The sequence below is a fragment of the Orbicella faveolata genome, unplaced genomic scaffold (assembly GCF_042242905.1).
Source record: "Orbicella faveolata isolate gen_17 unplaced genomic scaffold, um_ofav_v1 contig_13, whole genome shotgun sequence".
Lineage (NCBI taxonomy): Eukaryota > Metazoa > Cnidaria > Anthozoa > Scleractinia > Merulinidae > Orbicella > Orbicella faveolata.
This window is the reverse complement of record NW_028301540.1, coordinates 6,564,639-6,592,500: the sequence shown is the minus strand read 5'-3', so window position 1 is coordinate 6,592,500 and position 27,862 is coordinate 6,564,639. Positions and strand designations below refer to the sequence as shown.

Genomic DNA, 27,862 nt, shown 5'->3' with positions numbered 1-27,862 from the left:
AGGGCGTGACGTGGAAAACAAAGCCTGGTTCATACTTTTGCAATAAGCACAAATGTAAATATAAGCACAAGCACAAGCACGATCACGTTCAAACTAGTAACATACGCATGCGCCGTGCAAGTTGCATCCTTAAAACTAAAGTAATCCCCCTCAAGCTACGTGGTATCCGCCCGTTGCGTGCGTGTTTTCCGGGAGGATGAACCGCTTGGGCTAACCACGTGAGCAAAATTCGGCTCACAAAAAAACTATACATCACAAAAAACTAAGCTATACAAAAAAAATCCTGTACTTTGTATAGGAAGTATTTGTTGTTGTTGTTGTTGTTGTCACAGGATTGGCTATTTTTAGAACCTGCTTGGATTTCCGTAGCAGGAAGTGAGCTAGAAATAACATGAGAGGGATTATCCTGCGACTAAGGCCTACACTTACCACTTACGCTTCATCCTTTCTTTGAATTAGTTATCGAGAAAGACTGGGTTAAATTCTTGGTTTCTTGTAATTAAATTATTGGTACTTAGGCTCCTTAGGACCGTTGCTGATCATGAAGAACTGAGTGGAGTTCAACGCATAGCTGAGAATAAACCATTTTACAGTTGTCTGTTCCGTGACCTGGCCTTTGAATTTCAGCGAGGCTGGCGGTGACCTTGATTTGATGCAGACCTCAATGCTTTTGCTGTGTAAATCAAGTTGTTCTTATGCTCTCAAGTTGGCATTTTACATATGAGAAAAGCAGAGAGGTCTGTATCAAAGCAAGGTCACCTCCCGCCTCGCTTGCATTCATAGGCCAGGTAACTAAGCACATCAGCTGAATGATGAAGTTCTGTTAGCCGAACACTGAGATCTGTTGATTTCGTCTCGTTTCCCTCGTTTCGAATCCTACTACATGCCTCCAGTCCCTCATTAATTGATGTGCCACAGCCTCTGTTATTTATTTTTGAGCAAGTAAACGGGGCAACGTCCATCTCGAAACCAGTGAAACTTCAACAAGGGATACTTAAAGATCTCTCTGTTAAATTTCTAGCAAAATGGTGTTAACTTGTGAGAATCGTTACAAGCTTGTTGCATGCAAATTATAACGGAAATCTAATGACTAGATTTTCTATAAATAAACAAAACCGATTTTAAAGGCCTGTTTATATTTATTAATGCTGCCATGGCAACGGCACATACGTTAGCTTAACCATCAAAAAACCAAAGTTTGTGCTGTTTACTTGCTTGGTGCCATTTTTGGCGACCGAGGGATCAAGGGTTTTGGAGAAAAAGGTGAATGAAACACAGGTATCAAAAACTGTGTTCAGCGACCTTAATCGTGACTCGTTCGCAGACGTTTTCCCGCGCTACGAGACCGCTGCATGTATTTGCTTCGAGTTGTGATTGGTTCACTGGCCAGATTGTCTGTTTCGTTTGTGACTGGCCATGACTGGCCAGAGTTCGAGAAGCGTTTTAGATCTAGACATCACGGGAGATCCTGGGCACATGCGGCATTGCATGAATCCCGTGGGATATCCCGCGGGCAACTCGACTTTCGTTCCCAGATCTCTTGTAGGCGAAGACCAAGATGGCGAAGAACAATAATTCTGGCTTGGACCACAGCAAAGAAATCCCTTAATTTATTGGCAATCGATTTAACTATGGCGACTTCATTGTTACTATGCTGCGTCGAGGAGTGATGAAAACTTTAGAAACGTTGAAATTTGACAACTTAGCCCTTCGTTCTCTTCCAATTGACAAGGAAACCCAAAATGTAATTAGGCAGGTGGAAGGTGCATGCTTCACTCTTGTTGATCCGACACCGGTTAGAAATCCTACCTTGGTAAGTTACTCTGCTAACGCCTTGTCGCTCCTGGATTTGCCGCAATCGGAAGTGACTAGACCGGAGTTTGTCCAGTACATGAGTGGAAACAAACTGCTTGGAGGAAGCCAGACAGCAGCTCATTGCTACTGCGGTCATCAACAGGGGTATTTTTCCGGTCAGCTTGGTGATGGCGCTGCGATGTAAGTAAGTTTACATGTAGCTTAGTTTCAGCTGAGTTCTTCATTGGAACCTTGTGGCACAACAGGTCGGTGCTTATCGGTTTCAGAAGGATGAGTTAACACAATGAAATGATTGCTGGGGAGCATTCCGCTTTTACCCGGGAGCATGCCCTGGCCGGGGGCATTGTGTTGTGTTCTTGGGGACAACATTTACATGTAACTCTCTCACAGCGCCATCTCCTCTCAAGCCTGATTCTCAGATGGTCCGAGGTTGCTCGCTCTCACTCCCTTGTGGGAGTGAAATGATTGACCTCAAACCATATGAGAATCAGACTCACATGTTCCAATTCCAGTCATTTCTTGAGAAGTATGTTAGACATAGGTAGACAATAAAAGAAATTTTTCCTGGACAATTCTGTCCAAGTGAGAAAGGCACAAATTATGAGATTAACCCTATGTGAAGCACTAACCCATGAGAACAGGACAGGCCACAAAAATGGGAACTCTGTGCCCTACTGTGGTGATGTTGAATATTAACAAGGGTAGTACAAGGGTAAATCCCCTCCATGTCCCTAAGGTGTTTCACTCAGGTTGCACCTGCTCTCCCCCTTTAACTGGGGATTAGTTAGGTCACAGTTCCTGGAGGGTAACCCTGCGATAGACTCATCGTGACCTCATCTGCATCTCATCCTACATAATGCTACGTAAAACCGATTAGTGTAAAATACAGACTGCGGGACTGCAGACCAGGGATGAAATGCAGACTGGGGGTAAAATGCAGACTGCGGACTACAGACTTTTTAAGTATATACTGAGATATTTCCATTATCAAGTGCTGACAGTAAGCAGGATTTTTTAGACTAATCACAGTGAAAGTCTGCACTCCAGTTAGTGGGAATATCACTTTTGTTAGACTGAATATCACTCAGGTCAGGCTAAGTAATGCTCCGGTTAGCCTGTTTACGGTTAGCTCCCTATGGTTGAAACAATAACACAGTTCAGTGGAAAAGTCTCCAGTTTGCAGTCTGTTCTTTACCCCTGGTCTACAGTGTGCATTTTCCCCCTTGTCCACAGTCTGCAGTCTGTAGCCCACAGTCTACATTTTACACTGACCAACGGAAAAACCAAGCTTTGGCGATTGGGACCACTTGGCCCAATGCAGCCTAAACCTTCTGTTTACACAAACAAATAATTCATTGTGGCTGAAGTTGAAGCCTTGGTCATTGTGCATTGTAGGTATTTTTATTAGTTTTCTGCATTTCTTATAAAGTTGAATAGTATTGGGCTTCCATGTTGGTGTCATTCAACCTGAACTTCAGGCAAATTTGTTTTGTATTTTTTTTTTTTTTTTTTAGTTATTTGAATTTAAATTGAATTACCTGTATTATTTTTACAGGTATCTTGGGGAAGTGTTAAATTCCAAAGGCGATCGGTGGGAAATCCAGTTAAAAGGAACAGGTCTGACTCCCTTCTCCAACCACAGGGATGGACGGAAAGTCTTGAGGTCCTCCATTCGAGAATTCTTGTGTAGTGAGGTACGTATTCTAAAGTCATGCTAATTGCACAATAAATATACTACCTGTACTAATTTTGTGTTTTGATTTGGTGTAATTAACAGGCCATGTATCATCTGGGAGTACCAACCACAAGAGGTATAAACTAACATTTGATTATGGACAAGACGTAGGTCAGTTGTCATCAGTGAGGATAGCCAAGGCCGGGAAAGGGCGTTAAGATCCTCTTTCAACTGTTAAGAAAATTCACCTGTCATGTACTATACTTTTAGCAACAGATTTATTGATTGATTCACCTTGTGCACTTTGTTTTCAGCTGGCTGTTGTGTGACCTCAGATACCTTTGTTGAAAGAGATAAAGATTACAATGGGTCTGCTACAAAGGAAAGGGCCTCTCTAGTGTTAAGAATTGCTCCAACATTCCTGAGGTACAGTAAACCATTGTTTTAACACATTGTGATATATACTCATGACAGTAGTTAAATGTCTCAAAATCAAGCAAGATAATTAATCCACATCAATGTTAATGGAAGGAATCTTCAAACTAGAAAATACCGGCCAGGGGATGTACTGTAATCTCTTGTCTAAATGTCTGGGAATAAAGCCAGTGGCATGATAATGTGTTTTGTGGGGATATGTTAACTTATTTGTATGCACATGTTAACCCATATGGCAACTTTCCTTTCAGTTCCATTAAACCCTAACATGGAATTAATACTGAAACAACTGGATCACCCCATTAGTCGAACAGTGTCAAAAGTAAGTTACTTTAATTTACTTTCTAATCATTTGGCATATGTTGTTATGCAATGCGATTGGCTTTAAAAAACTTGCACCACTTTGTCATTCAATCAGAAGTAAAGCCAAAACCAATTGTGACTCACTAGCATACATTTCCCTGCATTTCATGTCACCTACATGTATTTGCTTGTAGTTTTGATTGGCTCAAAGGGTTGTCCGTGTCCTTTGTAATTCACAATCTTGAGTGATTACTTTGGTATTGGTTTTAGTACACTCAACAGAATTTGCTGCTTACAAATTGTGACCAGATTTTAAATGACCAGTGCTGGCCAGTGGTAAAAACTGAAAGTGTTTCACTCAGCCTGTAATTGCAATGAAAGTAATAACATTGTTTTTATCCTGATACAAACCCTGCTAGGTTTGGTTCTTTTGAGATTTTTAAACCTGCTGACCCCTTGACTGGTTATAAGGGCCCAAGTTCTTGCCGAGTTGACATTCTTCATCAGCTGCTTGGTTACACCATCAAAAACTTCTATCCTCAAGTATGTGTACCATTGAATAAATACAGTCATCTTTTCAGATATTTTGACATGTGGTATATTTCACAATTATTTCACAAGTGCATGTTGGATGTGAGTTGGCTATAATTATCTCAATCCAACAAGTACAAGTGGAATAATTGCTTTATTAAAAAAAGCCCCCAAAATATAGAAAACTAAAATAGAAATAAAAATTCCCAAAACATTTTTGCATACACCTACCATATTTGTAGAGCAAGATATAATGGCTCATTTACCATAATGGCTGAGCCAAATGAATGTAAACTCTTGAATTGCATTATTCAATGGTCCAGTTTTTAAGAAATCTGTTTATTCTTTGAGTTTTGCAAATATAATAGTATTTGGAGGACCTACAAGACAAAACTTGTCTTGTAGGCCCACCAAATACTATTATATTTGCAAGAATATAATAGAACTGTTGTTGATTGATAATTGGTGGTAAATTTATCAAGGTAGTGGAAATTAATGAATCATTTTATTATACATGTGCCTGCACTGCTGTAAACTAATGTTCTAATGGAATTTCCTTATTTTCATCACTTGTCATGTGAGGGGCTCCAAGGAGTTTTGGGAACAAAGGAACATGATCATCTATTTCAAGGGAACAAGGGATATGTTTTTATTAAATGGAACTTTGACAAAATATTTTGGGGAACAATGGAATTTATTAACAGGGAATGAGAAAGAAAAGGTGAAATTTTCAAGGGAACAAGGGAATGTGCTCCCCCCGACCCTCCCTGGGAGGCCCTCCCATGTGGTTGTTGACAGCACTGGTCAGCATTTGATGTAGCTATTGATAGTTATATCAACACTGGACTATTGGACTGTTTTTATTATTTTGTAAAAATTGCATGAGAGGATAAATAATTTGGAAAATTTTACCAGTTGAGACAATTTTCAAATGCTGACCAAAGCTGGATTGTAAGTTATAAATTACCTAGACACATACATGTGTATCAGATGGCCCTTGAGTAACTACATGTAACTACTTGAATGTAACTGCTTGTAATCTTTGGGTAACTGCATGTAAGATACACTAATAAGCTATTGGAGGTTATCCTGCCTAACTTATGTTTCTATATCCTTTGTGTTAGATCTTCAGCAGAGACTATCAGAGTCTTGAAGAATGCTATCTTGCCTTTTATAAGGAGTTGACGTTAATGACTGCTCGCCTCGTGGCTGACTGGCAGTGTGTTGGTTTCTGCCATGGGTAAGACAGAAACTTACAGTTACATTTTTATATTATTTTTCAATTAGCATTTTGCCTTTCATGCATATAGATATTAATGCTGACATATTACCGACTGAAACTTTTCCTGAGTCTGATAACTTAAGCACCGTGAATTGCTCTTTATACTCTCCATTTTGCAGGGTTCTCAATTCAGACAACATGAGTATCGTTGGTGTCACTATTGACTATGGACCTTATGGATTTTTGGATTATTATGATCCAAATTATTTAAGTCAATCATCTGGTAAGTGGGATTCTATAGAATAAAATTGCAGCCTTCATGTAATTAAATAAATAAGTAGCTTTGTCTTGTGTCAAGCATTGAAAGGCTAACTAAAGGAAAGAATCCTTCCACTAATAGGGGACACATGTAAGAGTAGAATGCAAGAATTTACTATTTGTATATTTTGTCATATTCATGTACATGCAGTGTTGTCTGACATCACAATTGTGAAGGAGTTTAAAGCATGTTTCTAATTGCATTGTTCTCCTGGTTGTAAGTGACAATTGTCAGCAAGTTGAGGGCTTGACTTGAACAAACTGATGTGTGTTTTTGCATATGTTAGATGTTGTGCCACCTAAATTGGCTAAAAGAATTCTTGATAAACTGAACTGCATGAGAATTCAAGTCTTCTTCAGTCATTCAGTCTTTTTACACTAAACAGATACCAGAACTTGGCAAAAAAGAACTTATCCTTCCTATTAAAATTCTTGTAACTTAAATTTTATTCACTGTATTTGATTTCAACTTGATTTTACATGTATATCGCATACTTCAAATTTAAGCAAAAACATTAGTTTAAGCCTTTGAAGGTACACTGCAACCTAAATACATGTAATTAGCTGGGTGACTTACATGAATGTCAAATTGTTGGGTTTTTATGCAGATGCCCGAAGAAGGAACTCCTTCAAAAACCAACCTGAACTCTGTAAATGGAATTTGCTCAAACTTGCAGAGGCCATACAAGATGCATTGCCTCTTCACAAATCTAAAGCTGCTCTAGAAGACTTGTAAGTGCACCGTTCAGTGTCCTGTCTATGAAGTTAGGCACTCTTGACAAGAGAATCCTATTCATGTAGTGCTCAGCCTATGGCAAACCTTATCAATGCTTGTCTCATTGTTTTTGGGTTGCAATTAGCTTCCAGACTTCAAAATCATGCATGCTTTTGTTCAAAGGGATATTAAGTTACTTTTAATTAGGTTTTAAGTGTAGTCCGTGTTTGAGCCTAGTACAAATGGTGGTCCATCAAGCCAGCTCTTATTTCGGTTTCTGTTGCATGAAGCAATTAGGAGTATTTCTACTCCCCCTGGATGGTTACCCCCAGAATTGAATTCCCCAGTACCCATTTATACACCTGGGTGGAGAGAGGCACCATCAGAATAAAGGCCCCAGACTGTGCGATCTGTACTGTTATAAACTGAACTAAAATTTACTGTCGTGATATGTTTCCTTTGTGGTTTTGGTGTTGAAGAAGCACTTATTCTTATTATAAAGGAAAGAACTTTGAATTTTAGCTCTTGTTTTAATTTAAGTATACCATTCATAATTTTCAGATTTGATTCTGAGTTCCAAACGTGTTTCATGGCCAAGATGAAGTTGAAAGTGAGTATTCGTAGTTCATGATAAAATTACTTTCCTGCTGCACAAAGATTGTTTTAAAACCCTGTGTTTCGTGAATGTTTCAGCTTGGCTTGTTGAAGAAAGATCTTCCCTCAGATAAGTGAGTAAAGTGTTATCTTGTTTAAAAACTTTTTACTAAGATGATATTCATTAAGGTTGAAGTTTTTAAGCCTCAACCTTAATGAATAATGACTTTAAAAAGTCTCTTCTGAATGCTGGGATTGTATGACTAAGTCTCACCAGTCGTTTAATTTAACCTCCAGCATCACTGCATTGGTCAGTGGCATTGAGGACTATTGCTTCTCCGCCCTGACTATATTTTAGTGGTTCGAAAGTAGTTCCCCAGAGTGAGGATTCAGCCAAACCCATGACAGTGAGCTGGACTTCGCAAGATGTTGTTTGTTCTCGGCAAGTCAGCATAGCCTAGTAGTTCAAAGGATGGATAGTGCTATCCAATGAATAGTGATTTAGGTTTAACAAATTGGGCCATATTTACATCAAGGACTGCTTACAGTAGGACTTTTCTCCCAGGATCCAACGAACGTTGATCTTCGCGAACACGAACAGGGCGACGTGGACGAAAAAGGGTCGTCTCGTCCCCAGTCAGTCACTCGGTTGGTCGTTCGGTCGGTCACATCATCACTCTATCAAAAACTTGAATGTAACGAGAAGTAGAGAGTTTTTATCAACAAAATTTAATCCTAGCTGGTTGTTGACTCAACAATACTTTAGTCGCAAAAATATGGACAAAGCAAAACTGTGCCCCCTTGAAAATTATAGAGTAAAAATTAAATAGATAGTTCTGAGTATTTTAAACTCTCTTGTGTCCATTACCTTGGCAGGAATCTTATCTCGAATCTTCTTGACACCATGGAGAAAACTGCAGCTGATTTTACCAACACCTTCAGATGTCTTAGCTGGGTAACACCTACAGAGTGTTCATCAGTTGAAAGGTTTTATGGTTTACCTGCTTCCTAATCCTGTTTATAACTTGGAATTATCATGATAAACCAATTAGGAATTAATGCGGAGAACACGTGACCGTTTGCAAGCGCGGGAAAATTTGTCTCAATATCAAAAAGTACCACTCAGAGGCAAAGAACACGTGACCACCAGATTGTAGTGTGGAAAGGTGTCACCTCAATATTGTGATACAACAATCGCAACTCGAGGCGAAAATGTACCTCGTCAGTACAAGCTGAAGTGGTTGTTGTACCATTCAAATCTGACTCAATCTTTTTTGTTCACAATCTCATACGATACTACTGTCTTTCTCAGTGATGAAGACGTTATTGAATACCTTGTGACCCAATGCATTTCACTTCAAGGAATGATAACAGCTTGTTCAGCGGTTGTAGAGTGGAGGTTAGTTTGGACACAGTATCAAAAGCTAGCGTATATACTTGTTCACAAAGTTCATTCTCCATGTCTACACCTTTTTTCATTTCGAATAAATTACTTGTGAGTTTGTTGGTCATCCATTAAAATCGTAACAACATTGGATCGAAAACTTGTCGGGTTATAACTTTAGAGTTAATCCCTCGAATGTGCAATTTCTGCAAGATCGTTAATTGAAACGGCGAATTTCTGACGAGTTTCAAAGCAGGCTACAGCTCTAAGATGTTGGAAGACGGGTGTCTATTTTTTAAGTGCAAAAAGTATCATCATCGTCATCATCATCATCAACTTTTCTTTGAGTACGATGACATATAAAACCGTGCAGAATGTGTGTTTTCCTTGGGGTGCGCTGTTATAGTTTTGGACATTGTTCAATCCCTACTGTTTAAAATATAGCCACAATGTTTTATGAGACATGCTAAGTATTTTTTTTTTTTTTTTTTTTTTTTTTGTAGTCATATGATGGAAATGAGTCGAGATGTGTGGAAATCAAGTCCAAATGTGATCGCCCATATAGAGATGGAAGCTGAAAAACACCAACTGGATGATGAGCTATGCAGGAAGAAAGTCGAACAACTGAAGGTCAGTTTGTTTCTAATAACTTTTATTAATCTTTTCAGTCTCAAAATTGGTTTCTATAAGGATTCCTTTTCGGCGTGAATTTTCCACCAAATGGAACAGTACAATTATTTTAAGGAGATGGGATGAGTGTTTAGCATGTCACAGCATTTGAAAATCTTCCAGTGGAAAGGACTATTCCATTTGATTTCCCATCAAGAAGCATGGGAATAGTGTGACAGAGCAAATGGTAATAACAGTGATTTTCCGACCATTCCGTTAAAGAATGTGAAAAGAAGAATACCTCTGAAGGTTTTTTTCATCCGAAAAATTTCCTCTGGAAAAGCCTCTGGTTTACTTTTCCAACCGGAAAAACCGTTTTTCCATACAAATGGAAAGTGCCATTGTCACTTGCCAGTGGAAAGCCCGGAAAAATATATTTATGTGGTGCCACGCGCTGTTAAACTTGAAACCAAGGGGAACGCGGGAAATCCTGTAACTACTGGCAGGTTAATCAGACCAGTTCTGGACTGATCTACGCCCTGATATTGAAGAGGAGATGAGATAAATAAGGATTTTCATAATCCTTTGTTTTACTTGTGCTAATGTTTTGTTTTGTTTGTTGTCATGGTATTGTAATTCAGATGTCAACTCAAAAAGAAAAGGAAGATAACGACAGGGTGTTATGGACAGAGTGGATCAGAACATACAAGTAAGTGTCATCAGAGTGCTGTTGTCCACAGTGAGTTTCGTGCAAAAATAACTATGCGTTAAGCTACAGGCGTGTTAACTAAACGCTCAGTGATACAGTAACAGAAAGGCGATCTTGTCTGCCAGCGGAGGACTGCGTATGTGCATGCGACAAAACGAATGTCCCTTCGTTATCAGGTTATGTACAGCGGTACCCCGTACTACATGTAAGTAGATATGGATGTTTACTTTTTCTGTTTGCGAGGTCAACCGAGGATTGTCTAAAAGCGGTCTGGCTTATCGCTGATTAACAGCTCCTATAGACAAGCAAATTAAAGGTTTTTGCAAATTAAATAACCTTTCTTGATATTCCCCACTATCGAGTCGCCCTTTACAGCCGTTATTTGTATCGTCACGCAACGCCTCTCCGGGGAGAAACATTGCGTGACGATACATAATTGCTGCGAAGGTGACTATCAAATGTCAATGAGTTGATAATGATACAATGTAGTGCATTTATTAGTTGTTTATTCATATAATTAATTAATTTCTTTGCATTTACCTAGACTTCGTCTCGATCAGGAATGCGACCAACTTAATGCAGAGGAGGTGAATATTGTAAGCCATCTAAGCATATCCAATCCTCTGGCGAGAAAATACTTTTTTGTCTCTAGTGGTGTCTACCGACTCTGCCAAAGAGTCTACAACATAGTTTGGCTCCAAATGTTGGTACTTACAACAATAAGATAACGTAACAACCTTGACATGCTCATGAGTTCTTGCAACAACCTTGACATGCTTGTGAGCGCTCGTAACAACCTTGACATGCTCGTGAGCGCTCGTAACAACCTTTACATGCTCGTGAGCGCTCATAACAACCTTGACATCCTCGTGAGCGCTCGTAACAGCCTTTACATGCTCGTGAGCGCTCGTAACAACCTTGACATGCTCGTGAGCGCTCGTAACAACCTTTACATGCTCGTGAGCGCTCGTAAGGATTGGAAACTCTTCGTGCACGCATTTATTGTAAAGTCAGCGTAGTTGTTGACTCCGAGTATTGTTCCATTTTGTCTTGTATTAATGTCACCCTCTTTTCCATCCTTACGTCTACAGGTACATCAAGAACGTGTTAGGACAATGAAATCAAACAATCCAAGGTAGATACTAGAGTAGACTGCGAGCAGTCTCTCTTTTGCTCTGAAATCCGTGGGGAAGAACGCAAAGAAAACGCAACACAAGTGATCAGTCGTTAGCGTGCGAGCGTAACATGTCTTCCGACACCCGCGCTATTCGCGGCATCGCGTTCGTCGCTTGCACGTAACGCTCATTTGTTTTACGTTCTTCCCACGGAATTTCGAGGAAAGGAGAGACTGGTCGCAGTCTAATACTAGAGATAACTTTCACTATTTGAACTCTGTGGCACTGGAGTCACGCGCTATCTGTACTTATTGAATTGTTTTCTCACGAAGACTGACTGACTGTGATAATTTGTGTTCTGTATATTTCATTGTAAGGAAAGTTGTGAGGCCTAGTGGCCTCATGTGTAGTGTGCTCGACTCCGGATCGAGCGGTCCGGGTTCAAGTCCTAGCCGGGGTTAAATTGTGTTCAGTTCTTAGGCAAAATGCTTTACTTTCCCAGTGCCTTTCTCCACCGAGGTGTATGATTTGCACCGGGGAACTGTTATTCCAACAAAATGATTAAATGCCTAATGTAAAAACGGTCTTTGACATGTCCAGGCGGGTGTTTATAGCAGATCTACTGAATAAGGATCTATAACGGGAATAATATAACACGAAATACTGGGGAAGGTGCAGACGTATTAGTAGAGGTTCTTGATGGGGCGTAACTGTAAGCTGAGAATTGGTCAAAATTTAAACTGTCAGCTGAGAAGTGACGCGTTTTTTGCTTAGATCTTCAAAATTTCTTGATAACTGAGAAGTGGGCTGAGGTTTAAACTGATAGCTGAGAAATCGCCGAAATTTTAGTTGACAATTGAGTTTCCAGCAACCCCATCACAGACCCTGTATTGGTATACTATCTGGTTTGGAGTACTAACAAACCAACTGCTTTCTCGTTAGATTCGTTTTAAGGAACTACATCGCTCAGAGAGCTATACAGGCAGCAGAAAAGGGAGACTTCTCTGTGGTAAGATGTTTGTCAACAGCGCTGTATTTCTGCGACACGGGTTGATTCGGTGGGAAATGAGTGACAATTTCTCTTTTTAATCATACATTACTGACAAAATTACGTCATCATGATTGGCTGAGAGCAGGCAAATTTATCGGTTATTTTTATTTTACACTGCGGTGCAAATTAATTTTTGTCGTCACGCACTAAAACCGCTCCAAGAAGCGTTAGTGAATGAACTTTGCAAGAGCTGGAAATTTGCTTTAAGTGCCCATGACAGATATATATTTTGTTATGTGCTTGATGGAATCTACATGAGATCATGATATGGAAGTCGAAATAAAAATTAGTTATGGTTGTTTTTTCACCGCTTTTTAGCCATCTGAAAACATAAAATTTCACTTCTTGTTGGGTCCGAAACCGCAGAGGGTTAGGATCTGGGATTAGTCAGGCTGTAACGTCAAAACAAGAATGTAGGTCTACATATATTTCGTAAATGTTTACCTTTTGTAAAAGTAAATGTACACTTTAAGGTTTCCAAAGCTGTTGGTTTTTCTCAGCACAGTCTTTCATTGTTGATTTTCAGGTGCAAAGTATTCTAAAACGTTTGGAAACACCATACAGTGACGGTATGGAAGATGAAGAAGCCAGTTTCTCTCAAACAGCATTTGCGGAACCCTCACCATCCTTAGCAGATCACAGAGAAAGAACTCTTTTTGACGTCTTCGACAAACACGAAAATTTTCTTGACAAACCACCGGAGGACGTGCTCAATATGCGGCTTTCATGATCCTCGTAAATTGTCGGTTTTGCCCTCAGCAAGTTTGGAAAGTGACGTGTGTTCAGTGTTCTTCTTCTCTGGATCGAGAATCCGGCAGTCTTGCATTCAACTCGGCGGCTTCCGAGTTATGAATCCTTCGTGTTTTGGTGTTTTGTTAGCTTCGCGGATTAGACGTAGACGTAAAGTGGTCAAAAATCTAACTCACAACAAACAAATGAGCTAAGGCGGGCTAGACGGACAAATACTGATTATTTCACTTTCGAAAGGCCATTTGTTGTTTGAGCTAATGACGGTACTAACAGAAACCATATAATTGGCAGTTTGTACCCGATGTGAAGGATTTGGAATATAATACCTTCATGAGCTGTAGTTTTATATAGTGTAATATTTTATAACATTCCGTTAGAAAAATTAAAATCAAATTTTTCAATTAAATGTTTACCATTGCAGTGGAACTCCGCCACTGACCCAACTATTAAGGTGTCTTTCTTCAGTTATTTAAAAACGTCCTTGATAAAAACATTTTCTTCAGCACTATTAATTTTAATAAGTTAATATATTTCGAAATCGTATGGAAGGTAGGCTCGATTTCCAGCCGTTTTGGGAGTCCGGCTGTTGAGGCAAGGAACGCGGGCTCACAAAACGGCTGGAAATTGAGCCTAGATGGAAGGAAACCTGAGACGAAGCTGCTGAGGCCCCCGGTGGGGAGGGTACTTCCAGAAAAGTTGAGTGGGGGTGTGCGGCCTACTTCCCAAAACCCTCACCTATTTATGACCAAAATCTCCTTTTCTTGCCACCCTGTTTATGACCTGACCAAAAATTCGATAGCCTGTTTATGACCGTTGCAGCTGACACAGTTGCCCTAAACATAAGTTATAAAGGGCTTTTGTTGACGGTCTTACTGATATTGATGAAAAAGTAGCTTCTTCTAAGAAACATACCCAATTTAAGGCCAGAGTGCAAAAAACATACCATATTTATAACTAAAATGGCGAAAAACTGATACCCTATTTATGACCAAAACAGCTGAAAACCCTACCCTTTGGGGTCTCACATACCTTTGTAGCCCATATAATGGAGAAACCCCACCCCACCGGGCTGAAGCCATAGACGGGGCTGGGAATGTTGTACTAATGCTTTATTCAGTGAGGAAACCTATTTTCGGATATGTTAATTTGGCATATGCTCCACATTTCTCCCTTAAAAGAAACCAAGGACGCACCTACCAGCTCACCCTTTATTCAGAACAGCCACATGACATTCAAGAAAAAAAAATCGCAAATGCTTCAATAGCTGGTTTTCACATGACGTCTCTAAAAATTCAAACTACAAAACTATTGATCTTCCAGAGATTTTACTTTAATGATGTATAAGAGTAGCTGAAAACTAATATTCATACAAATTCTCGCCCCGAATGGGTTCTTGGTTTTGTGATACACTACGCTTGAATTTCTAAGCTTTTGCGTGACGCGGCATTTACACGACGGTCTAGAGAGCTGTCATGATGGTTAAAAAAGTGACTTATTTCGGGGAATTTGGCTGTCTGAATGGTTCATGTCTAAGAAAAGTATTATTTTAATGTTTTAGAGTCCCTCGAGGGATAAATTCACGCTTTTGTAGCAAAACTCAGTGATAGATGTTTCTGTTGGTTTCCGGCCGCCATGTTGGTGCCCATACGGATGGGCGCCAGCATGTCGTCTCCATACAAATCTCTATAAATTTGGGTAAAAAATTTCTCCGCATATCTTGCATAAAAAAAAAAGCTGTGACCAGAATCTTGGCGAGAGGCTTTGCATATTTACCTTGTTTCATTTCCCAGATTCTGGACTTAATCTATTGAACGGTTTTGATTTTTATTTTGATCTATTTTGAATGGCGTGACACTGAAAACCAGCAATAAGATTGGCTACCGGTTTGCGAAAAAAAAAAAATGATTATAGCACTTGCTTATTCGTGAATTTGATAGCACAACAGTCAATCTCGTTCCCAGAGCCCACGAGTCTTTTAGTCAGCGCCAAGACACGGAGCTCTGGAATAATCAATTTCCAGACTCCAAGTTTTTAGGAGTTCCGGTTTCACGGCGCTTGCGTGCCTTGGTTTAAAACACGGCAATCTTGTTCCTAAAGCCCCCGTGTTCCTAGAGCTCCGTGTCTTGACGCTGACCAAAAGACACGTGGGCTCTGGGAACGACATTGCACAACAGCCAATGTAACATTTATTAAAACCTTGAGGTATTTGTTCGAAGCAGGAGCCATAATCGGAAACGGAGACCGTAAGCGCGCGCCATTTCTAGTATCGGGGTTGTCCCCATGATATGGAACAATTTTTCTATTTTTAGAACAAATTGCGCCATCCCGTGCGGCACACGCGCGTACATGCTGCGAGGATTTTTGCGCCGGATGTCGCGTGGGGAAATGGCGTCCGAAATTCCCGAAATGGTTGATGCTTTTGGCCCACAACTTAATGCGTTCATGTCTGTTGGAATTTTACTGTGATGTCAGTATTTTCGTCGTAAGCTGCTCCAGTTTGAGTGAAGTAAGACTGTGTGAAATTTAGTTGTGCCGCTTTATATCACGGACCAAGTTGTGTTCTGCTGCTTCTTTTACAAGAGCTCGACATTACTCCAGTCTAAGTTTCACATATGTTGAAGATTAACAACTTTTCCAAACCACAGCAAAAAACACTAGTTAGATATATTTGGATATAGCAGAGTTTCAGGGCTTCAAAGTTTCCCTCCTCTTGCCACACGCTTGCGAGGATTTCGCAGACTCTCTCTCGACCGAAAAGTAAAAAATAATAATAATTGCAAGTTTGAGATTCGCCTAAATTGTAAGCAAAGCTTGATGTTTTATCAAGGCCCAATAAGTGACAGTAAAGTTTATGTGTGTAGATGCTGCTTAGTTTTTTTTTTGTGTTGAAATCCAATGAATTTTCTGTTGTCGATGACTAAGAGCGCCCGCCGATGCGTGTTTTGTACAATCAGCAAAATATGACAAGTTGGACTTCCCCACTTTCGTGTGAAAACGTACATCGAACTCTTATCATATCTCTAGTTTTTAAATACGTTTAAGGTTGATAAATGTTTGAGAACATACTAAAAGCTTAGCTGAAAATAGGTGAATACAGCAGAAATAATCAGCAAAATTACGATGACGCTTTCTTAATCAACTCAAAACTCCTTATCTGTTTTATTTTCGCAGTGTAAAATTTTACTATGTTATAGAAACACACATGATGTTAGTAGCCTTTTGGCGTTGGTAAAAACTGTTGCAGCATCTCGGCACAAAAGACAACAAAGGAAATCTTTGTCAAGATTTGTTGACAATAGGCCATTTTACAGTTGTGCTTAGTTACCTGGCCTATGAATGCAACCGAGGCTGGAGGTGACCTTGCTTTGATACAGACCTCTCTGCTTTTCTCATGTAAATGCAAACTAGTTAGCATAAGAACAACTTGATTTACACAACAAAAACAGTGAGGTCTTTATCAAAACAAGGTCACCTCCAGCCTCGCCGCCATTCAAAGGCCAGGTCACTGAACAGACAACTGTAAAATGGTGTATTGAAAACACCGACTCGGATTTGAAGTGCACGCGCTGCACTATGCAAATGAGACTTTCCTTTCAAAAACTTTTGCAAACTCGCCAAACAAACAGAAACAATAAGAAACTATCAAAAACAGGGTTTGGTTATGATTAAGCATTGTTTGGGAAACTCACAAATTAACTCGATACCAGAGTAAGGAGTTTTCTTACATAACTTTTCTTTACAGAACAAACGCAAAAGCTTACGCGTACAACTAGCGCGAGCAAATATTACTCATTCACAGCGCGAAATTGCAGTTTGGCTTTTGACCCTGAAAAACTCACCTTTTCCATTAGCTCAGAGCATAAAACCACATATAAGAGCCCTGGTTCTTATTCCCTGCCTTATTCCCTGCAAGAGAATCTCGCCACTCTCACCATGCATTTGATCAGGCAACGTGACAACATCCAGGCGAGAGCTCACGACATGTGCGTGGATCCGCGCGGATATTTGACGTCAGGATGGCGCAATTTGTTCTAAAAATAGAAAAATTGTCCCATATCATAGGTGCGCGCGGATCCCAAGACTTACGGTCTCCGTCCCCGATTATGGCTCCTGGTTCGAAGATAATCCTGTTAGATTCTAAATTTGTTTCAGGCGTCTCTTTTCAAGTGCTTGATGCTTGAAAACAGAATAAAAACAGAATAACAATGAAGCAAGGCCGATTACTACGTAGAAAGCTCAACGGGACGACGACATGATTGGGTCCAAACTGAAAGCCAAGAATTGACACCGTGGTCAGCTGTTTCGACCTGGTTGGGTCTCGTCAGCACGGTGTAGCAACAAAGAATAAGGCAACGAGCACGAAGGCCAATTGTCTACTAAATGCACACAGTAATGACCACAGCGCGAATACTCAGGCTACAGCTTACTAGGTTATGAGATTTCCGCATGCAAGCTAGTTCGTCCCGTAACTCTTCTTATGTTCACACAGGAGTACATGCTGATAATTTCAGCTGAATAAGGAAAAAGATCAAGTCGATCAATTCCCTCTTCCACAAATTGTACGCAGAGGGACACAAGAATAAGCTAGTATATAAGTTATCAAGTTTTATAATCAATTAAATATTTTGGCTCGCACGCGTTTGGTCTAAACGCGCGTCACGTGTTGAATATACGCCAGCTAAAACTGGGGAATAACCAATTTTTTAAACATTCCGCGTGTTGCGAAAAATATTTGAAGGAAAATAAACACAACAGCCTCCATTTGACTTTGCACGGATGTTTGTCCTTGGACATTAACTGTTCTTACTGAGCCTAATACCCCACGAGTCATTTTCTTGGTATGCACGAGCCTTCAGGCGGCGCGTAGACCAAGAAAGTCAAGAAAATACAAATGACAAGTAAGATATTCCATGATATACCACGAGAGAGAGTTGTATAACTATTTTATAACATGCCATAGAAAATACAGTGGCCAACACAATCAATGCGACAGACATGATGGGATGGTTGGATATTGTCGACAGAGACATTGTCGATCCTTTAGAGATCCAACATTATTCGATCTACCACAAGTTAAGACCAAATGTGGACAGACCTCGTTTAAGTTTTCGGCTGCGAGTGCCTGGAACAAACTGCCAAGAGAGATTCGCGAGCTCACAACACTTGCACAATTTAAAGCCAAAACATTCACTTACCTAATAAACATGGATAGTGCAAATCACACTTGTACAATTTAAATTTAAATTTTTGTATATAATTTATACTTTTTAGATTTGTAATTGTAGATTCTATGCCTGTAATTCTTTATTGACTTTTTTGATTTTTTTTATACTGGTCACCGATTAATACCAGTCAATCTATATCTTGATCGACTGACCGGTCTTTACCAGGATAAATAAAGTTATTATCATTATTATTATTATTATTATTATTATTATTATTATTATTATTATCATTATTATACCGTCGAATATACAACGGCTTTCCTGTATTCTGATTGGCTGTATATCCTGTGGCATGGTATAAATTTCGGTATTACACTCTCGTCAAACTGATGATGGTACAGTATGACACTGAAAGATAATTTGTATTTCATTACCATGGGGAACTTTTAGAATTGGTATGGAAACTGTGGGCTATTTAAGGGGGTATGGTACCCTAAAATATGGCGATGTTCATGAAAAATTAAATTTCTTGGAAATACAAGACTTAAGACCCTTGAAAGCTTGTCAAAAACATTTTGAAACGATCTTGCCGAATTTCCTTCCAGATGAGTTTGAAATTTAAGGAAAGTACAGAGTAGTATAAGTTTTTTCACGTAGCAACGGCCATAGCAACGACTGTTTACTATAAGAACGTGACCAAAAATAAAGATTATTTTAAACTTATATGAACGAAACTATTTAGAAAAAAACTTTTAAGACATGCACAACTCGATTGGTATAATTATTTGTGAAAAGCTTTGCCTCAAAATGCCATCACAGGCTCATTCATTTCCCTTATGAAAAGGAATATTTCCCACAACTGCGATAACTTTTTACAAAATAGAACAACCATTGCACCCCTGCCCCGAGATCCAATCTGCATCCCCCTTCCCCGCTATTTGTGGCTCATTAAATGCTTAATACTTTGTGTAAGAAAGTTAAAGTGCATTTTTCTCAAAAGTTTACTTTTGTACCGACTGACTTCGCGCCAACATTTCTACTTTGCAAGGTTTTTAAGTAGAATTCCCGAAACTTGGGCTGATCAAAGACCAATAGTGTCGCGATGATATAAACCAAAAACATCGTAACATTTTAAGATCTGTCACGTGACATGAGATGATTTGTCCACTGGGTGTGGTAAAAATAAGGTTATTTCCAAATAAAGCTGTAAAAAGCACTGAAAATAAGAGTTAACTGTCAAAAATTAGGTTCATTGCACAGAGCAAAACAGAAACTTACATGATATGCTTATTTGACAGTCAATTCTTGTTTTATAAAACAGCAGGAAGTGTTGGCGTCAATGCTATAAAACACTACTTCAAAAGGCTGTGGCTGGTTTCCATAACAATCATTTTGAGTAAAACTCTAGAAATTTAATTTCTCTTCTTGAGTGCAACAGCACACAATTGATCTTTCTTCACCATATTTAAACAAACTTTTTGGTCCATATTGAGGGTACCATACCACCTTAACCTTCAGTCTTTGGGTATGAAATTCAATTGAATAGCAAATGCAATGAGCAAACATCATCTCATGTAGCCTGAAATTCAGCTGTCTTCTGGTCCACACTCTCTCATGGCAGTATTCCACAGTTTATAAGTTGAAATTTCAGCGCCATTCCGACTTTATGCGCTGAGAACAACCTCGTCCCCAGATCCTCCATTTTGAAAAGTGGAGAACACCCTGGTGACGAGGCGTTAGGGATTCTGGGTCTTTCCCAGATCTCCGTGCGGGTATCACTGGCGTTTTGGTTTTCATTCCTGCCAAGGAAGGGTGTTGTTTTGCCGTTTTGCTAAGATTTGAAATTATCTATATTTGGGGAACTACGGATCCATTTTCGACAGCAAGGTTAGTGTAGAATGATATTCCTTTCTGTGGCCTATTACCAGCAACACAGCGTTTCCATTTTCTTGTTTGAGCATATATTTCTGCGATCGAAGGATTCACTCCCGCTTTCGATTTCTTCAATCGAGGTTCAGTAATATGTGCCAAGCTTTCTTCGTCTTCAGTGCATTATTGCCATCTATTGCAGGTTTGCAGGTCTTGTTCCGAGGAATTCGAAGCGAAAATGTGATTGACGGCATTGAGGTAAGAATTTTAGTAAACTGTGAGTATCTTTAGTATGGTGGTTATTTCCCTACCAAGGACGTAATATTTAATTTTCCTTCCGATCACTAAATTCACTTCAATAAAAGAGCTTGACAATTCACTTCTCTTGTCTAAAAATACGAAAAATACCCGGAAAACTAAAGACTCGCTCCTGGCGAAATAAACTTGCAAAGTAAACGAGATCTTATTTGTCGTGTAGCGAAAGTGAAAGATGCAACGTCAGCGCGTTCCATGGCTGACGTAATACCTTTTTTTTAGCGTATTTATTTTTCCCTTCGAATCCAACGCTTCGATAAAACCAAGAGAAAATATATTTTACACACAATAAAGAAAACAATATCCGTAACATTGACTGTGTATTAATGTTTCAACAGCTTTTGGCGAATAAACATCATAGGTTGCGTGATTCAAAATTTGGCCAAGAGGAAGTTTGGGTCTGGTCACCGACAAAACTAAAAAAGTAATAGTAATAAACCCCAGGTAGAACATGAACCGCACTTGGCCCATGGCTGTGCGGTTAATGATAATAGGCTGATTTAGCAAGAGAACGGGAACGTCACTTGACGACGGCGTGCGCAGAACAAACACCCAAATATGGTCAAATTAGAACAGAATCCAGATTATTCCGCGCGCCCTGCAGTCGTCATCTAACCATATTTGGGTATTTGTACTGCGCGCGCCGTCGTCAAGTGACGTTCCCGTTCTCTTGCTAAATCAGCCTAATAAATTCCAGGTAGAACGTGAACCACACTCGGCCCATGGCCGTGTGGTTAACAAGGTCACCACCAGCCTCCCTGCCATTTAAAGGCCAGGTTACTGAGAAGACAACTGTAAAATGGCCTATTTACCTTTTTTATTTGTTAAACTGAACAACATGTAAATTTGAGCAATGTAAACAAATGCAAAGCAAAATTTAAAAGCATTTGGTGATGCGCTCTCCTGCGGGGTTACTGGTCAAAACTTCAATATAATATTGTCTCGAGAAATATTTGTTACAAGTGCTGGCGATCTGAAATTGAGTTCTAAGTGTTGCCAACAATTCAAATGCCTTTCCTGGAAAATATTTCGCCCAGTACAAGTTAATTTACCACAGGCTGTTATTATCTATTCATCGCTAGTTCAACTTCATGTGCAGATCATTATCTGACAATTGATCAAACTTAGTTCCAATGCCACCAAAGTAGATCACACATGCAAAGTACGCATGTGAATGCACTGCTCTTAATCTTTGATTACTGCTAGTAATTATTATTAATTAACTAGCTGGCCTCATGGGGCTGGGCTGGCATTTAGTTCTCTTGAGGAATGCTATTTAGGGGGAAGCTGGTATTGATCCACCATCAGTAGTGGTCAACTGTCTTACCCAGGAAAGTCAGATTTAGTCCATCAGCTGAGGTGGTTGTATGGCTCACTTAAGGGGAACAAATGAAACTTGTATATTCTTAACCTTTGACTATTGAGCATCATAAAAATGCATGATAGCAAGGATAGAATGGTAGCTTTCACTTTGAAAATCGAATTTTAAATTTACTCCCAATACCCTTCTTTTGGTCGCCATCTTGGAATTCGAAATGTTATTTTCTTATATGTTTCTTTTCTTAAAGGCACACATTATTTTGCCTGGGCATACATTTGGAATAATTGGTATCTTGGATATTATTTCAGTATTGTCTGTAGTTGTTTAAGCTACGATGACGTCTTAAATTACATCACAATGGCCGCCACTTTGTTTTCTAGTTTATGTATTCAACCTCTATTTCAACCATCTGAAATTACTAAATTATTAATAAGGTGGTTCACATCACAGTACTAGAAAAAACTTTTTTCTATGTTTAGTTAAACACGAAGGCGCACTCTAAAAGGGCATAAGCTCCTCCCCCTAATTTTGAATTCACCCAAAAAATCAAGATGGCAGACGATGAGGAGAACAACGGCAAACACGTAGTATTTGCTATACTCGTCAAATACAATAAAACTTAACCTGAAACGGTCAGAAAATATCATTATGATTACTTTTCCCTTTGTTTTTGTGTTTGGAGTACAATATGTCCTCGGTTCGTGTGAAAAACTCGCTTTCTTGCGGTCAATTTCAAATCGCCCGCCATTTTCACCTGACCATAACTGCAACAGGCCATCCACGGGGCTTCTTTTGTCTATTGTGAGTCTTCAGTTCACCACTTCAGTGGCAAGCAGTTGCCTAGTGGATTTATGCGCAAATAGTAGACGTGTTTGAGGCCGTATCGACGCAGAGGGACGCGAACGAAATAACCGTCACTTTGCTTTGACGTCGTGTGAGAGTATTTCACTTAGTCTGTGACTTTTTGTTGAGATTTGTCTACCATTTGACTCGGAGAATGGAAAGCTTCCCCCCTCCAGATAAAAAGAAACGTACAGAAATCAACAAACGTGCAAATGCACGGCGAGATCCAGTGGAACGAAACCCACATTTCAGTCTGACAATTGAAGTCAAAAAGGATCAGCAAAGTCGTTTGGAAGCTATCAAACAGCGAATAAACAACGCTAAATCAGCTCTTGGTATAGACAGAAAGACCTCTACCACGCAGAATGCTGATTTGATGGAAAGACTTCTTTCGTATTTTGAAATGATTCATCCATCAGCTGTCGAAAGTAGCTCTTCATCCAGCGCCGAGACTGATGTGCTCAAAGGGCCAATCACGACTCCCTCTCAACCCGTTCAACCATCACCGGGTTCTGTTGAATTACCTGCCCGACAACAAACTCGAAAAAGACAGATATATGTGGAGTCTACAGTGGATGATGGAAGCTATGTGTGCATGAAGTCATCTTTGCAAGCACTGTGTAAGTACTTCACCACAAATCCTTTGTGTGAATTTTGTGGCAAGGATTACAAATGGGGTTCCGCTACTTTTTCAAGTCAAGGCCACGTTTGTAAGATAGAAGTTCCCTGTGTGTGCGACGACTCGGTTACTTGGCTCAGTTCTGGAGTTCTGGGACATCCTGCAAAGTACTATGCCAATGTTAGGTGAGTACAATATGTACATGACCTATTTTGCTAGTGAGCATATTTGATGAAAAATGTTCCAGGAAATTACATTATAAATACTATAAGCTTACAAGTATATTCTCTTCTATCTTTTTTATGGCTTTGCATTTTTTACAACATGTCATTGCGGGGCTAGCTAGTTCGCACCATTCTGTTCTCCCATGTTTTATCTGTTGTAGTAAATCTGTATGCCAAGGTGAGTGATACATTTGAAAAAACCTCTTTATAGAATGGTTCATGCTTTCACATGTACTAGACTTACTGAAACTCAGTATCATGGCTTTGCTGAAGCTGCTGGCATTGGTTGTGTGATGGACAAAACAATTGACACAAGTATGTGATTTTCAACTTATACATTGTAGTATGTTATCTTTAGTTTTTCTATGGTGTGCTGTTTCCTGTAATTTAACAGCAGAGTGGTGTAGTCTGTATTAAACTAGAATATACCCCTATCTTCAGTTGGGGTATCAATTGGATCTCTCCTTTCCATTTTGGCTTAATGGGCTTTATCATTTTGTTTGGCAGTATATAAAGACCAGGGATTTGGATATATGTCTGTGGTTCAGGAACTGTGCAACAGGACCATGGCCGATACAAGGGCAGAAGTTAAAGCTACACAAGACTATATTGCAAACGGTGATGTAAGTTGACATACAACTGGCAAGATGTTAGCTGTGTATGTTCAGTGTTGTTGCAATTACTTGCATTGGGCAAAATTGAAAACAACACCTCACACAGTGCTAAATGACTTTTTTACCTTCATTTGTTACCTTCATTTTCTTCAATGCTTTTCTTTATTTCCATTCCTTTTTATTTCCAATGCATCTTTCAGTGTATAATAACAGATGCCAGACATGACTCAAGTAGATCAGCCATGCATTCTACAGTGACAGCTATTTCTATGAGGTAAGAAATTCCAGCCTTTGTCGCATGAAAAGACCCATGCAACTGATAACTCTTGTCTCACTTTTCTCAAAGGCTGTTTTCACTTTTATCATCCTATCATTCATCTAATTATGTGATTTTTGCCTCTCAGCACCAAAAAAATTATCTCTGTCTGCAATTGGAGCCGTGCAGATGAAAGGAGTGCTCCCAGTAGAGAAGTTCCGATGACAAAACAGCTGGTAACAAACCTCACAGAAACTGAAGGTGCCTAATTGTGTAGTAGCTTTTGTGTGTTTGACAGACATCAGTGCATTTTTTTTTTGCCTATTGGCTATACTCAGTAAATGGAAATATCCTGCTTTGGTACTCACAGGTTCTTGTAACTCTGTAACTCTGTTTCTCCATTTTCACTGTTATGTTTTTGGGATTCCTGTCTTGGTAACCAAGGACTAGTGTAGGATAAAAACCATGATAATATATCAAACGTACATAACAGAGGTGGCCCATGACTGTGTCCGATCATTGAAAAATTGGTTTGAGCAAAAGGGCATCAAGAATTCATTTGACACCTGGCATGGTAAGTATGTTTAAAAGTTCATATGTCAGTGACTGTCTAGTGCTCTTCAGTTTGCCTGAGCAGCACTGCAAATATGTTCATCAGCCTTTCCACTTTAAAAACTCTTTCCTGCTTTAGGTACTAAAGGAGTGGCACGTGACATGAAAAAAGTGTGCAGTGGTGCTCAACGTGGTGAGAGGAAGACATGGTTCTCTGAATTATCAGATAAAGGTACAGGGAAGTGTTAGTTTTGAAATTTCAGTTTTTGTTGTTGGGTTTTTTTAATCTACATTTGGAATCTTTATCATGATGTTGTTTTAACAGCCAAAGCCACCAAAACACATTTCTACTGGGCAATGAGGAACAATGATGGGACTGATGCTGGGTTTCAGGAGTACCTACTCAACATTGTGGACCATTACCAGGTTTGTAGATGTGCTTCCTTTTAAACCAGTGTATAATATAACAAATCAATAACATATTTCATACGACATTTATTGATTTGTATATAGGACGGGCCATTTTTAAAGGGCATGGTAGCCCAGAGGGTTTTTTTTACACATCAGAAATTGGGAGTTTTCGTAGTAGTAGTAGTAGAGATACTTAGTAGTTTGATGCCGCTGAACAGTGCCTCTCTTTGCCCAGGGGTTCTTGTATATGTACATGTAATGTGTTATTAGGAATCAATCCAACAGAATGCTGGGTGTAAATTACTACATTGATAGCATTATAGCAGGGTAGATGTTGAGGAAATTTAAATTTGGCATAAAATATTACCTTAGGGCAAGCATGACCACTGCAATAAAGATTCAAGATGTCAACACCCAGGCTATGTGTGCAGCAAAAAGCCCTTGACCTCACCACAAGCAAAAGAAGCCTACATCAAAGCTATAACAAAGACCACCATCTACAAGAACCCTTCTGATTATCTTCTGGTTAGTGGGCATGGACAAAAGCAAATGACATTTTAAACTTGACCAAGTGCACTGTGGTGCATATTGTTGTGTAGAACAAATTTATAAGACAAGGAACATGCCAATCGCATAGTGAAAAGTACATGTTGACTCTTTACTTTCTACAGTGCCGTGACACCTTTTACATTGAGACCTTTCATGTGGTGGTCCTTAAATATGCCCCGAAGAGAATCAATTTCGGTGACAATACATATGTGATGAGGGTCCATCTGGCCATTTTGGATTGGGTAAGTTGCTATCAATACTTGTTAGACATAGTTTTTGTTTTCTGTTTATTTCTTTTATGAAAACATTTCATGTAGGCTCTAAGCTCTTCGGATTTACCCAATGATTGATGGGAGGGCATATGGTACTATGAATTAGATGGACTGTACTGCATAATTATAACACTTCACTTCAATTATAGAATGAAAATGTTGCCCGCGAGGTTTCCTCAATTCAATTCTACCAACACTCCCGGCATCCAGACAGAATGGCCCCAACTAGAGTGCTGAGACCAAAGACATTCATGTTCAGACAGGCCATATGGAATGAGGTGTTCAAGAGGAATAAAATAGATGTGAACCCATTACCAGTTTGATTTTTTTTTGTTTCTATAGTGATGATAATAGCAGAGGTACAGGAAATGCAAAGGCTGTTTCTGGAACAACACGAGCTTGGGTAGCCAACCCCTTGGGAGTGCCAGACTTCAGTCTATTTCCTTACCTCTGCTCAAGGAATATGTACCTGCACAGTAATATACAGTTTAAAAAAAAAAAGGTTATGAAAGAAAAGAAGAAAAAAACAATGCTATACTTAAATTGAGAGAAATCATGTAGAACTGAATGCTCCCTTTAGTGGGTGTTACATCCTTGTTGCAGTTAGTGTTTGCTGACTATGGGATGAAGATGAAATGGCGAATTTGTGTAAGTAACCAAGTTTGCTGTATGCTGCTCTTGTGATCATTTATTTAATCTGTAGCCTGCATGTAATGAATAATCTGAAATCATCAATCATAAAAAAAAAAAAATTCAAGATATTGAGGTGGTTGTTCTTGTCCTCATTGCTAAAATTGTTGTTGTTGTAATCTATCAATGTTCAATTGACCCTATTTTATGTTTTAGTAAACAGAAATAATCAGCTCCATTCCGGAAACAAGCACACAACCAAGAGGAAAGTTTATACTGGATATTTGTATTTCATTAATGTTCAATACCAACTTATTATTATGATAAAAAAAAAATTGTCGCATAGATATCAGTTGTGAGGTACAACGGCAGTAATTTGAAATGCATGTCTCTTTTTTACATTCTGCATTTACATATGTCTATTGTAGAATCGTATAAAAGGACTTATAGTCCCCCTTCCGCTTCACGTGGTTCGTCATTCTAGGCTGACCAAACGCTCTCAAACGGGACGGCAGGGTTTCACCGAAGAGAACACATGGGGACGAACGACAATATACACACATCTCATGCGTGACAGATGCTTGTGTTTCATTCATGTGCAGAGGATTTTGTGTCTGTCTGGTGTCGATCTCTTGTCGAACGACCTCTCGTTGAAGCTCGACACATGTTGCTGGAGTATTGTCGGCGGCTTCGTTTTCTTCGGAAACTGTCAAAGAAAGCAAGATTATATCGATGCGTGAGAACAACCTGTTTCGAACGCAGTGGTAAAGCGCTACTAAAGGACATCGTTAGGGAACGTTGCAAATGACGGGTAAAATTATGTTTCAGCAAACTTAACATGCCAAGAAAGGATTTTCGTAGTTAGAAGAAAAAGTCATACAAGTTAGATTAAAAAGTCTGACCCAAAATATCGTGCAGAAATATTTATCCGCTGCTTTGCAAACGGGGGCAATGAATATTTATGCTTCACGCTCTGACAGTATTCTACAATACCCA

The 27,862-nt window shown here is 39.4% G+C and overlaps 5 protein-coding genes across 13 annotated transcripts in view; all 5 read left to right on the top strand.

The window, feature by feature from the left end:
- Nucleotides 1–27,862, top strand: part of LOC110054189 (uncharacterized) — a 76,378-nt gene that overhangs the window by 29,272 nt on the left and 19,244 nt on the right. For 2 of the 7 annotated variants that reach the window (XM_089284368.1, XM_089284360.1), the window contains exon 1: nt 20,463–20,518. The exons of 2 other annotated variants lie outside the window; for them this stretch is intronic. The gene's annotated coding sequence lies outside the window, so the exon portion shown is untranslated. Of the gene's footprint in view, nt 1–20,220; nt 20,279–20,460; nt 20,538–27,862 lie in introns of those variants that run through there. 3 more of the 7 variants (XM_089284366.1, XM_089284361.1, XM_089284362.1) reach the window with 3 other exon arrangements.
- On the top strand, nt 1,540–13,672 carry LOC149114769 (protein adenylyltransferase SelO, mitochondrial-like). Of its 2 annotated transcripts, none has more exons than XM_089284306.1 (18): nt 1,540–1,995; nt 3,371–3,509; nt 3,593–3,626; nt 3,805–3,916; nt 4,648–4,771; nt 5,884–5,999; nt 6,161–6,264; nt 6,908–7,031; nt 7,576–7,624; nt 7,708–7,742; nt 8,485–8,595; nt 8,921–9,007; nt 9,496–9,622; nt 10,243–10,310; nt 10,855–10,897; nt 11,402–11,445; nt 12,368–12,434; nt 13,003–13,672. In XM_089284306.1, the coding sequence occupies exons 1-18, from the start codon at nt 1,652–1,654 to the stop codon at nt 13,204–13,206; spliced, it is 1,932 nt and encodes a 643-aa protein (XP_089140432.1). In that variant the 5' UTR covers nt 1,540–1,651; the 3' UTR covers nt 13,207–13,672. The 2 variants fall into 2 exon arrangements, with proteins under 2 accessions (XP_089140432.1, XP_089140433.1); XM_089284307.1 differs by having other exon boundaries at nt 1,886–1,999.
- The window catches only part of LOC149114758 (uncharacterized), a 129,087-nt gene continuing 121,420 nt past the window's right edge, over nt 20,196–27,862 (top strand). The window contains exons 1-2 of the mRNA XM_089284376.1: nt 20,196–20,278; nt 20,463–20,518. The gene's annotated coding sequence lies outside the window, so the exon portion shown is untranslated. The remainder of the gene's footprint in view (nt 20,279–20,462; nt 20,519–27,862) is intronic.
- LOC149114768 (uncharacterized) lies at nt 22,696–24,478 on the top strand. The gene is made up of 4 exons (XM_089284382.1): nt 22,696–23,543; nt 23,794–23,897; nt 24,090–24,205; nt 24,397–24,478. The coding sequence occupies exons 1-4, from the start codon at nt 22,894–22,896 to the stop codon at nt 24,472–24,474; spliced, it is 948 nt and encodes a 315-aa protein (XP_089140508.1). The 5' UTR covers nt 22,696–22,893; the 3' UTR covers nt 24,475–24,478.
- On the top strand, nt 24,919–27,135 carry LOC149114767 (uncharacterized). 2 transcript variants are annotated; one of them, XR_016205897.1, is made up of 7 exons: nt 24,919–25,026; nt 25,144–25,236; nt 25,330–25,430; nt 25,788–25,940; nt 26,087–26,206; nt 26,386–26,884; nt 27,083–27,135. XR_016205897.1 is itself a non-coding variant. In XM_089284383.1 (6 exons), the coding sequence occupies exons 2-6, from the start codon at nt 25,167–25,169 to the stop codon at nt 26,557–26,559; spliced, it is 618 nt and encodes a 205-aa protein (XP_089140509.1). In that variant the 5' UTR covers nt 24,919–25,026; nt 25,144–25,166; the 3' UTR covers nt 26,560–27,135. The 2 variants fall into 2 exon arrangements, 1 of the variants encoding a protein (XP_089140509.1); XM_089284383.1 differs by having other exon boundaries at nt 26,386–27,135.

What these genes read in the sequence shown, in the direction of transcription:
- LOC149114769 (XM_089284306.1), top strand. Translation starts at nt 1,652, where the DNA reads ATGCTGCGTCGAGGAGTGATGAAAACTTTAGAAACGTTGAAATTTGAC. An exon ending in AAAGCTGCTCTAGAAGACTT is followed by an intron (nt 7,032 to 7,575) that starts GTAAGTGCACCG and finishes CATAATTTTCAG; the next exon opens with ATTTGATTCTGAGTTCCAAA. An exon ending in AGAAAGTCGAACAACTGAAG is followed by an intron (nt 9,623 to 10,242) that starts GTCAGTTTGTTT and finishes ATTGTAATTCAG; the next exon opens with ATGTCAACTCAAAAAGAAAA.
- LOC149114768 (XM_089284382.1), top strand. Translation starts at nt 22,894, where the DNA reads ATGGAAAGCTTCCCCCCTCCAGATAAAAAGAAACGTACAGAAATCAAC. An exon ending in AAGTACTATGCCAATGTTAG is followed by an intron (nt 23,544 to 23,793) that starts GTGAGTACAATA and finishes ACCTCTTTATAG; the next exon opens with AATGGTTCATGCTTTCACAT. An exon ending in ACTATATTGCAAACGGTGAT is followed by an intron (nt 24,206 to 24,396) that starts GTAAGTTGACAT and finishes TGCATCTTTCAG; the next exon opens with TGTATAATAACAGATGCCAG.
- LOC149114767 (XM_089284383.1), top strand. Translation starts at nt 25,167, where the DNA reads ATGAAAAAAGTGTGCAGTGGTGCTCAACGTGGTGAGAGGAAGACATGG. An exon ending in CTCTGAATTATCAGATAAAG is followed by an intron (nt 25,237 to 25,329) that starts GTACAGGGAAGT and finishes TTGTTTTAACAG; the next exon opens with CCAAAGCCACCAAAACACAT. An exon ending in ACCCTTCTGATTATCTTCTG is followed by an intron (nt 25,941 to 26,086) that starts GTTAGTGGGCAT and finishes TACTTTCTACAG; the next exon opens with TGCCGTGACACCTTTTACAT.